Genomic DNA, 12091 nt, shown 5'->3' with positions numbered 1-12091 from the left:
CAAAATCTTTCCCTACTGGTAGAAAAGTTCAATTTTAAAAGCAGACACTGTGTTGATCTGACAAATCTTACACTCTCTACTTGCTGAAAATTAAACATCTTAGTGAGTTATTTATTATCTTAGTCTGAAAACATTTTTTCCGTTACACAAACTTTCCAACTCAAGTCACAGTCAACTGTAGTCAATAAATATTTAACAAATCAGTTAGCTTGGAGATACTGGGGACATACCTGTTCACCATCCAATACTTTCATTTGGCCTGGTGGGATGGGGGAGGGGGTTCTCCCAAATGGTGCTCAGGAGGCCCAGGGCTACCGACTGGCAATTCTTGGCCAAATGGGAAAGCAGTTCAATACAAAGACCTAAGGATGTGGTGCTGCTAGGGCTCTGCGGTGCCAATGGTTGAACCAAGGGCAGTCACATGCAAGTCCTGCACCCTGGTTCCTGTACTAGTGCTCTGGTAGCACCACTCAAAGATGTTTAAGTCAACTGAAATGAAAAAATTCTTTCCCTTTTTTGGGGAGTGGAGGAGTATGGACCATGCCTGGTAGTGCTGGGGGTACTTACTCCCACCTCTGTGCTTGGGATCACTCCTGTAATGTTAAGTTTCTTAACAACAACAACAAAATTGACCAAAATTAGAGTCCATATTAAAGAATCATTTGAACCAGTCCTTTAATTAGATGTCACTGGTGTACTGAAAGTATTCCAGGGAAAGTTTCTCAGTGAAAAATAGTAAGAGTGCTCTTTAATACCACCTAGAGTTCTACCTGAGGATTATGTATGAGTAATAACCAAATGTACAAAGCATCTTACATGCAACATCTCGGAATACTTACAATAAACCAAAGAGAAATATAAGCTTACAAATTCAAGCTTATTAAATGACTGAGTCCAGTTAGTAGAATCAGAATCCAGGTCTACCTAGTTCTTGCCACAACTGGGCTGTTTCCTCTAGTGCTCCTAAAAATTATCTAAAAATGAAGGGGGAAGGAGAGATAGTAGGCCACTATAATTCCATACTCTGGTGCTGTATAAACAGCATGTTTACTTTATATATTGAATATCCACTTCAGATTTGAAGTTTTGGTTAGTTCTGGTATGGATTTTTTTCCCAGTATGTAATGCATCCTTTTTCATTCATGACAGATAGGTTCTGGAGACAGATTCAAATATCCTGAAAATGCAATTTTACTTCGCTTTGGTTTTGGACCACTCCAGCTGTGCTCAGGGCTTATTTCTGGCTCTGCAATCAGGGATCACTTTTGGTAAGCTCGGGGGACCACACGCAGGTCAGACTCCTATGAGGCAAGCACCTTACTCACTATTACTACCTCTCTAGCCTAAACACCTGACAATGTTTGAAACAAAGAATGCCTGTAGTGCGTTTTAGCCTTGATCAAACTAGGCATTAAACTGGAAAAGATATTACTGAAAAAAAGCATGGAAGGACGGTCTGAAAAACAGAGGATAGAAAACCTGGGTTGTGTCCCTATAACAAGGGTTTTTGTTGTTATTAACAGTTATGATCAAAACGGAACCAAAATTTATTCTGTATTGCATATGTGCTGACTGCTCTTGCTTTTCTAGTGAAAAGACACAGACTCATTTTAGGTAACTTCCATTTAATTTATAGTTTATTTTCATTTTATATCCAGATGTCACATTTTCTACATTAAAATATAATCATGCTGACACCATCCCCACCCCTTAAGAGAAAACGTGAAGAACTTTACACAACTTGAAAGATGGAATGCACAGAGTAGAGAAGTTGCTATTGCACTCAAGTAACAACACAAGGAGACGGGTCAGGCGATCTGGCAGGCGAGCAGAGAAGACGGCTTAAGGTTCATAGCACGAGGGAGCATGAATTAAAATGCTAAAGCTTCTCAATGCTACCACTTGCGTCACAAAAATACCTTGAAGAGGCAGCGAGGTCAGAAAGCAGAGCCAAAGAGGGGGTTTTCCAAAGGCTGCTCCCTAACAGAGTTTAAAATATCCAAAAGCAGAAGTGCTTTCTCCTTCCCACTAAGCCTTCCGTATCTCACAGAAACAAGGATGAGCTTATATCCTCTGTTAACATGTCAGAACGCAGGACAAAGGTTCTCATTTTTTTAAATTACAGCCCAATTCTTTCCAAGCAACAATACTATTATTAAATTATGCAATTCCTCTGAATGGAAACCCAGCAAGGATCAAGAAAAGGCATTTACCATCCAAGCAGTTTCAGCTGTGCAAAAGCTGCATGATTCTGTTAACCAACAGGGAGGGAGAACGTAAGTCACAGGAGTCCCGACTCAGACCTACTAGAAAAGAGGAAAAGGAAGCTCCTTTTCTCATCTACTCATTAAATAGGAAAGAACCGGTGGAGAATAAAAACCATCAGCTCGGAGCACACAGAGAGGCACCCCTCAATTCAAACATCATTGCTCGGAGCCGTCAGAGGAGGCTTCTTTCAAACCTGGTCTCACGTCTATTTTGGATGTCAAAGCATTATAAAGTTCAGGTAGAAATACTCTTGAGGGAGCTGGATGTTAAGGTTTAGGAGACCCAAGTAACGAGGACATTATTAGGTGAGTGACTATACCACCACCACCACACACACACACACACACTCTCACACTCTCACACACAAAGAAAACTTCACCTCCATCCCTGCAGCTACTCTGAACAAAGCTCCTAACATCCAGGTTTTCTGAACAGGGAATATTTTAAAGTCTGTTAGCTATTTAAAACATTGCAACACTGGCACAATGTTACCTATTCTGTTTTTAATTACAGGGTAACACAGTAAACTCCAACACAAAGATGGGGATGGGAGTGCAAAAGGAATAAAGAAAACAGAACCAGTATTTCACAAGAATCAGCCATGAAGTAGCAGCTAATGTTTCGCGGAGTCTCGAGGGTAAAATTCGCTCAGGGTGCTCTGAGGGATTCTCTTCAGCATTTCTTTGGGGAAGATTCGGAGCAGCTGCCAGCCAATGTCCAAAGTCTCATAGACGGTGCGATTTTCATATGGACCTGACAACACATTTGAAAAGGAATGAGTAAAGGCAAAAGGAATGAGTAAAGGAATGAGTAAAGGCTTTTTAAAAAGCGTTATGACCTATTCTGTTAAGTGACCACAGTTGTATACACAAAGTATAAAAAAGAAAAGTAACAAAGCAGTAAGGTCTCCAGAAACAAAACACAACTGAAAATAAGGGTATAGACAAAAAAGCACCATGAATCAAAAAAGGGGGGAGATAACCATTTAGTGTGTATATGTATGCATGTGTGTTTTTGACTCACTGAGTGGGACCATGCAATGCAGGCAAGATCCAGTTTGCCCAGAGATAAATTCGGGGGCGGGCGGGGGGGGCAGGGAGCGGAAAGGGAGAAGGGGAAGGCAGTTTCCCCAGAACAGTGGGTAAATGTGAGGAAGTACAGACTTAGGGAGTCTTACATGCCAACTGGGTTTTCGTTAGTTTTTAAGAGCCTTACTATTTTTAGTATCAGAATTATCCTTATCCTACAAATAAATATTATTAAGTACAGAACCAGAGCATTTAAGAGTTCTGGGCTATTTTCTCAACAACACAAAACCTTAACTTTTAATTACTTATGTCCAGAATTGAATAAAATCCTAAAATTGCATGTACTCTCAGGAATTCAATGCTATTAAAAAACTTAAAGAGAAAAGCATACGAATCTTAACTCTGCAGCGTGATCTATTATTTCAAAATAGAACATCAGTGGCAGTGCCAGTCTTGGCAGGGATCAAGAAAACCTGCTTGAAAACCCTATGACATGTCATGGAAATCAATATAGATTTCTTTTTTAGTAGGGTTAGCATAAAATTAGCAATAACCTTACCTGGCAGAGGTCTACAGTAAATTAGAAAAACTGGTAAATAATAAAAGCACTAATGGCATACTAAAGAACGGCATAGAGATCTGGACTAGCATTAAGGTTCCAAGTATGATAAAACTGAGATTGTGGTCAGTTTTAACATCACCTAGGAACGGGTTATAAAACACAGAAATCTTAGGGCCAGAGAGACAGTTTAGCAGAAAGATGCTTGTCTTGCATGCAGTTGACCTGGGCTTGAATCCCAGCACTGCATACGGTTGGTCCCCAAGCACTGCCAGGAGCAAGCCCTGAGCAGAGCTGAGTGGGGCCCAAAAAGCAAAAGTGAAAACAACAAAGTCTCTGGTTCATCCAAATCAGAATCTGTATTACTAATAAACACTAGTTGATTCAGAAGCACATTAAAACTCAAGAAACACTGGCTTAAGGTAGTGGAGATTAAGTTTTTAATCTCTCTTAATGGAGATTAAAAACAAAACGGGATGTTTAATTCTTTCTTGGTCCCTGGGTCACACATTGTGGTGCTGGGGGACGACTTGTGGTGGTGCTTAGGTGCCAGGTGGTGCAGGGATCAATCTCAGGCCTCCTACACGAGAGGCAGGAGCTCTGACTCTTTGAGCTACATCTTTGGTTCAAAACAGTGTATTTTAAAACACGAGACTAATGAAAAAAATATATGACCACTGGAAAATAAATGAAGAAGACTAAGACTAATACCCAATAACTGACAAAGATCATGTCGGTAACAGAAACTGGAAAGGAAATTGTCACGCAAGCAGTTAAGTCTGGAAAATCCTGTTATTTCTGACCATGCTGATCATGAGGGAGTACTCAAGTTGGAGATGTGGAAAAGAGCTTTAAAGAGACAGCATCACACATGACTCAGTCAACAGCACAAGGAAAGTAAGAACAGTTAACTTAAGCTTTGGGAACACACACAGCCGAGAGGGGAAGTGAGAATAATCTCGCAGTGACACAGGCAAGGTTGGTTTGGCTGAGCTGGCTGGTGAGGAGGGCTGTCCCCTTCCTCCCTGACCGCAGCCCTCCCAACGCTGTGCACGAGGTTGAAGCGGTGGGTCTTCCCAGAATAAAGATGGACTGTTCTTTGGTTGAGGGTACATGACTAACTGTGCTCCCTGCTAGAACCCCCAAACAAGCTCTTTTAAGCAACAGAAAGGTAAATTAGAAATGGGCGTAGAAAGAGAAAAATCAGAAAATCCTAACCATCACCCCCACCCAGTCAAAGGAGATAATTGCAGAGAAGGAGGATGATTTATAACCAAGGCTGCAGAGCAATGGGGCTGGATGTGAGAACGTAAGGGAGAAAAAAAATTGTAAAGCAGAGGGGAAAGGCCTCTGCACACATGTGACAGGCACTTGCAAGAACATTCCTGGTAACCAGAAAGGCACTGTAGGGAGACCAATGTAAGTTCTCTTAGAGCCCAACACCCCACCAGCCCAAACCCCACCCCCCCACCCCCCACACATACAGAACAAAAAATTATTTAAGAGTCTATGTTTGCAAGAACATGCTCATCTTACCCTGAGCAATGAAGTTCCTCTCAAACTTCTGCAGAAATTCCAAGTAAAGAAGATCATCTGAGGTAAGAGCTTCTTCTCCAACTACAGCTTTCATGGCCTGTACATCTTTACCAATCGCATAGCAGGCATACTAAAACAGAAGGTTTATATGGTCAGAGAGAATCAGAGACTGGAACTTTTAAAAATGAGGCCAGGGCAATATAAGTTTAAGCTTGATCCCTGGTATCCCATACGATCACCTGAGTGTGGGCAGATGTGACCCAAAAAAGAAAAGCCAAACCAAACACAAAATTTTATAAATGAGAGTTGTTCTTTATCTGAGCGATCTGCCCATGTCCTTTCTTTCTCCACCACTTCCTCCCCCCCACCCCTATTTCTGTAAATAAAAAGTACTTTATGTCACACACACCAAGAGTTTTATAAACAGTAATGTGGTCGGGGCTATGAGGCTGTCTTCTCCAGCAATTTCTCATTACCTGCAAGCAATATTCCCAGAGCTCATACGGAAAGGACTGGAATTTTATTAAATAGCTTCTTAGAAAGGGAATCTCAGTCATGTAGTAAATGTTACTAAACTACAAAAAATTCACATCTCTTCAATGCCTTGATGCGCTTACATTTGAAAGACACAAGGAAATGAGAACTTAAAGAAAAACCCATTGCCAGGTTCTATTTTCATTTTCATTTCATCATCCTGTTATTCGTCGATTGCCTCGAGCAGGCCCCAGTAACGTCTCTTTCATCCTAGCCCTGAGATTATATTCAAGGCTATTTAGGAGAATGAGACCCATCATTGTTACTGGTATTTGGCATATTTGGTAGGCCACGGGGAGTTTGCCAGACTCTGCCCTGTGGGCAGGCTACATTCGATAGCCTGCAAGTTTGTCCAAAGTAGGAATAAGACAATAAGATGTCATAAAAAAAATATATATATATAAATATAATTTATAAATTTGTGGTATCTGTAGGTATAGCTTTTCTACGTTATGATTCAAAGTAATTTCCTTTGTGTTAGTATACAACGTCATAATTACAAAAATTTCATTAATTTTAGTGTTATGTGATTACTTAGTATGTTAAGAAGTATCTGAGTACACATCTAAGAACTTTAAAATTATTATTACAGTTACTAACAAAAATGTAAAAGCAATCTTATGGTTTATTTATGGCTTATTTATTTTGGAACTACTCAGAATTCTGAGCATGATTTCAAATCTTGGAGGACATCAATATCTGTCCTAAACTATAATTCTACTTAGATGAAAAAAGTCAAAGGGAAAAATAAATCCCAAGGCATTCATTATTTTAAACACCATTTTTATGAGAATCCACATACCAGCTGGTTAGATACATCAGCATGATCCTTTCTGGTCATGCCTTCTCCGATAGCAGACTTCATTAACCGTGATAACGAGGGGAGCACATTAATAGGTGGGTATATCTTAGGGAGAAGAAAATATTTTAGTAAAGAATTCAGTCATTACCATAGTAAAGCAGCATTCTGAAACTCAGTATTATCTCTTTACAAAAAGAAATGTTGCACCTGTTTCCTAGATAAGCTGTTTTCCTGGGTAGAGAGAAACACTCTTTACGATGGACTATTTCTTGAGAGTCAAATCTCCAAAAAGTTACATTTAAAAATAGTACAAGTTCTGGGGGAGCGGGGTGCCGGGACTCTGGTTCAATTCCTGACACCACATTGTCTCCCAAGCACTGTGGCATCTTCAGGTCTAGTACTGATCTGCCCCGCCTGGTTGACCTATGTCCCCAGGCCCTCCCTCAAAATAAAAGTATGAGGGCTGGAACAATAATACCATGGGTAGGGTGCCTGCCTTGTACCTTAACCCAATATGGTCCCCAGACCCTGCCAGGAGTGATCCCTGCACATAGAGCCAGCTGTGTCTCCTCAAAACAACAACAACAAAAATACATACAAGATGATACTGGAAACACCATGAATCTTCAGTCTACGCTGTTAAGAGTAGCAAATCTACTGTACTCTAACCCATAAAATCAAATACATTAAAAATGAACACTTTCGGGCTGGAGCGATAGCACAGCAGGTAGGGCGTTTGCCTTGCATGCGGCCGACCCGGGTTCGAGTCCCAGCATCCCATATGGTCCCCTGAGCACCGCCAGGAGTAATTCCTGAATGCAGGAATCGGGAGTAACCCCTGTGCATCGCCAGGTGTGACCCAAAAAGAAAGAAAAAAAAAAAACATTTTCACCTAAAAGCTGGCATTAGAGACTGCCATCTGTATTTTTAAAAAGTGTCAAATACTCATTTTTTATTAATAACAAGACAGTTAATAATATTATGGAATATAAAAAAACAAAGACTTTCTTTGAGACAACAGACTCATTTTAAAGTACAAGAGAAACAAAAAAAAATCTTGCTTTGTATGCTTAAAGTAGATAAAGGACCAAACATGATGGCTTTTCATCATCAATATTGCAAACCATAATACCCGTAAGTAGAGAGGATACAAGGGAAATTGTCATAGAGGCGGGGGAGGGGTAGGAGGGCAGGGGAGGGATACTGGGGACATTGGTGATGGAAAATGTATGTGGTAGAGGAATGGGTGTTCAATCATTTTGCGACTCAAACATGAAAGTTTTATAACTGTAGCTCACGGTGATGCAATTAAAAAAAGATTAAATAAAATCTTATTTTGGAGGGAGGGGGAGGTGCAGGGCCACACCCAGTAATTGGGGGTCACTCCTAGGAGTACTTGGGGTGGACCATGAGGTACCAGGTGTCAAATCTGGGGGTCCCATACACCAAGCACGTGCTCCAGCTCTTTGAGCTATCTCCCCAGCCTAAAAAGAAATGAAAGTAAAAATTTAATTCTTTGCTTGTATCCATACCATGGTTTCAATACAAAGAAGGGATTATTTTTACAGACATATTAAAAACCATTCAATTTGGGGCCAAAGAGATAGTACAATGGATAGGGCATTTGACTTGCACACAGCTAACCTAGTTCAATACCCAGCACCCCAAATGGTCTCCTGAGCCTGCCAGGAATTATCCTTGAGCACAAAGCCAGGCGTGACCCCAAAACCAAAAATAAAAACAATTCAAATTCATAAATTCTAAACAAAGTCCTAAGAACAAAAAGTCAAAAGTCACTAAGAAGTCCGTGAAACTAAGCTGTGAGCTCCAGGACATCTTCCTGGTGAAATACCTGTCTGTTGTGCAGCTGGCGGTCCACATAGATCTGCCCCTCTGTGATATATCCAGTCAAGTCTGGGATGGGGTGTGTGATATCTATCAAAGCAAGATAACTGACATTATTTAAAGTGGCCATCCCATATGACCAAACCCAGAGAAGTACATCTTACAGCATTACCTAGAACAGTGCTATGTAAAATAGTTTTCTATGATGATGGATTAAGTTCTGTACTTGGGGCTGAAGGAACAGTACAGCAGGCAGCGTGCTTGCCTGACAAGTCCTGACACTGGTTCAATCCCTGGCATCAAATATTCATGACTGAGCCCTGAACACTGTTGGGTATGTGGGTATGGCTCCATACCAAAAAACAAACTAACAAAAAGTTCTGTATCTGTGCTATCACACATGGCAGCAACTAGCCAAAGGGAACTTCAACGTATCAAAATATAACATTTCAATGGAAAATATGAGAAAGGTACAAAGCAAAAGCAGCACCAACAAAAGGCTACACAAGGCAACATTTCTGAATCTGTTCAATCAGATATAAGTAACATTGCAATTACTTCCTTGGAATAAATTAATCTTGTATCAGAGAAGTACAGTGTAGTACCAATTTACGTGAATTATGAATTCTTACTGGGTTCCAAAGCTATCACTTCCTAATGATGTCTCTGTGATTCAGAATTGAGCATTCACTGCAAAGTTGCTGAGTTAATTTACGTAAGGCTCCAAGAACAATTCTTTCTATTTATGAAATATCTTATAAAGTAATCCTTAGTAAGTGAGGTGAAGACATGTAAGTCACAATAGGTATACATGAAGAATCTCACCCAGGAGTCACCCCAAGCACACAGAGAAATTCTGGGGGGTGGGGGTGTTGGACCTCACCTGCAGTGCTCAGGGGTTATTCCTGGGTGAGACCGTATGTGGTATCCAGGATCACCTCAGGGCTGGCTGCATACAAGGTAAACATTAACCCCTGTACTCTCTCTCTGACCCCAAGAAAATAATTTTTAACCAATTTTTGGTCATCATTCTATCCCTCAAGTATTCAGCATTTCCTATTTGTGCTTTCTATCTCAACCTAACATAAGCTACTTAAATGATCGATGAAGAAGAGTACAGAAGCCAAGTCCAGCAGGCAGCCACTTACTAATCCCCAACCACAAGATCGCCGTGCCGCTCTCCCAACCCCCAGCACCACCAGGAGCAGAAATCCAAGAGAAAGCCCTGAGCATTGCCAGGCAAGGTCCCCAAAACAAAAACAGCCAAACAAAAATTTATCAGTGCACATACACACAAAATGTTCAACTAGACTAAATATATTAGATTTAGTGCAACTACACATTTGAAAACAACATTTTCTCAAATATAGATCACTGTGCTCCACAAAGCAAAACTCAATGATATCAAATACAGGAAAATTAAAAATCCAAATTGAGGGACTGAAGAGAGAGCATAGCGGGGAGGGTGCCTGCCTGCACGTGGTCCACTGAGGCCTGATTTTTCAGCACCCTTGTATACTCCCCAGAACCCTGCCACGAGTGACCTCTGAGCACAGAGCCAGGATTAAGTCCAGGAGTAAGGCCATGCTGGGTATGGACCCCAAACAAAAACAAAAATTCAAACTATAATTTTTATTCTTCCACAACAGATTATAATCATGAGTAATTTTCAAATGAAAAAATTTTATCTAGGTATAAATCACTAGTTTAGGTAAAGCTCCAGAGGCCAAATTTAACTCAAAGCACCCAAGTTAAATTTATCTGCTGTACTCTCTCAAGCCCTTATAATCAAAGACCAAAAACTTACCATCATTGGGCATGGTGAGAATGGGGATTTGGGTAATAGAACCATTCCTGCCTTCCACTCGACCAGCACGCTCATAGATCGTGGCTAAATCTGTATACATGTACCCCGGGAAGCCTCGTCGGCCAGGAACCTCTTCCCGGGCTGCTGAAACCTAGTAAGAATGTACAGAGAAGATCACATATCAGAATATGAAAAATATATTTTTTTTTAGAATATGAAAAATAAAGTGCGGTTAGAGCATACTAGTTTGAGTATTTCAAGCTCCAAAATTGGAAATACCCTATTCATTTAAAATGTTGTCTTTAAGAGATGACTCAGAAACATCTTCTTATAATACAAGTTAAAATTATTCTCTTACAGGAGCCCTCTGGCTGCTGATCAAGCTGCTATCGGCCATGATCCCAGAGACTCAGAAACAAATCTCAGAACCCAGTGGATTTTGGCAGAAATGCGTCCAGACCTAGGTTTCAGGTGCCAGGGCACCCCAGGTGGGAATAGGTTTTGTGCCTTGGCTTTTTCCCCCGGGCGGCTCGGTCGCCGCCATCTTCCAGAGGCCTATGGACAGTTAGGTGGGGGCCCACAGGGTGACGAGAAACGCAGGGCCTCACAGGATGGGGGTGGAGCCGGCCCCCTCATGAGCCCTCTGGCTGCTGATAGAGCTGCTTATAGGTCATGATCCCAGAGACTCAAACAAATCTCAGAACCCAGCGGTTTTTGACTACGCGACATCATATGCAACTCATAACCGGCAGTAGAAAACAAATAGTCTAAGGTTGCCTTTAGGCAGATCTGAGTGTTGGGGTAAAATCCCAAGTAATAACGGTGGGTCTGGTGTCAAAATATTGAATGTAATCAAATTAGAGAGAGTAATGTGGAAATCATCTGCCACACAGGTAGGGGGAGGATGTGGGATGGGGAGTATTCTGGGGGTTTTGGTGGTGGAAAATGGGCACTGGTGAAGGGACAGGTGTTTCATCAGTGTATGAACGAGACTTAAATGGAAAACTTTGTAACTGCTCTCACAGTGATTCAAATAAAAAAAAATTATTCTCTTACAAAAAGAGTGACAAGTGGGATATCAAAAAAAATATATTTTTAAAGTTTTGGTTCTGGGGCCACACCCAGCAATGCTTAGGAGTTACTCCTGGCAGTGTTTGGAGGACCACATCGGATACCAGGGATTGAACCCGAGTTGGCTCCAAGCACTATCTGAACGATCTCTTGGACCTGGCATCAAAAATTTTTTTTGGGGGGGGATAAAACTATATTGCCAACATACAAACTTCTGGGCCTGGAGAGATAGCATGGGGGCTAAGAGGTTGCACTATATGTGGCTGACTCCAGTTTGATTCCTGGCACTTCATATGATCTCCTAAGCACAGATCCCAGAGTAGCCTCTGAAGACCAAGAGGTACGACCTTCCCCACCAAAAAATATCCCAAATGTTTACACAGCTTTCCTAAGGAAAATCTCCTTGTGACTGTGTAATTCAAAGTTAATATTTACTTTATTTTTGGTCACACCCGTGAGAATCAAACCTCATACATACAATCATACTATCTCTCCAGTCCCAGGAAGTTAATTTTAAATGTAGAGGATATTCTTGGTTCATAGATTTATTCTATATAACAGATCTTGCAATGTTTATATAAACTAATGTGAAAAATTAAAAAGGGGATGTTCTTTTTGAATTTTATATGAATATATTCTCT

At 41.0% G+C, this 12091-nt stretch overlaps 1 protein-coding gene across 1 annotated transcript in view; it reads right to left on the bottom strand.

Moving 5' to 3' along the window:
• Nucleotides 1-1615: 1615 nt before the first annotated feature.
• The window catches only part of ATP6V1B2 (ATPase H+ transporting V1 subunit B2), a 29168-nt gene continuing 18692 nt past the window's right edge, over nt 1616-12091 (bottom strand). Inside the window, exons 10-14 of the mRNA XM_056118938.1 lie at nt 10380-10530; nt 8580-8662; nt 6728-6832; nt 5392-5521; nt 1616-3021 (exon numbers count right to left, since the gene is read on the bottom strand). Coding sequence (XP_055974913.1) covers nt 2882-3021; nt 5392-5521; nt 6728-6832; nt 8580-8662; nt 10380-10530 — 609 coding nt within the window. The 3' untranslated portion in view covers nt 1616-2881. The remainder of the gene's footprint in view (nt 3022-5391; nt 5522-6727; nt 6833-8579; nt 8663-10379; nt 10531-12091) is intronic.

This window comes from Sorex fumeus, unplaced genomic scaffold (genome assembly GCF_029834395.1).
Source record: "Sorex fumeus unplaced genomic scaffold, SorFum_2.1 ptg000039l, whole genome shotgun sequence".
Classification (NCBI taxonomy): domain Eukaryota; kingdom Metazoa; phylum Chordata; class Mammalia; order Eulipotyphla; family Soricidae; genus Sorex; species Sorex fumeus.
This window is presented reverse-complemented; position numbering and strand designations above follow the sequence as displayed.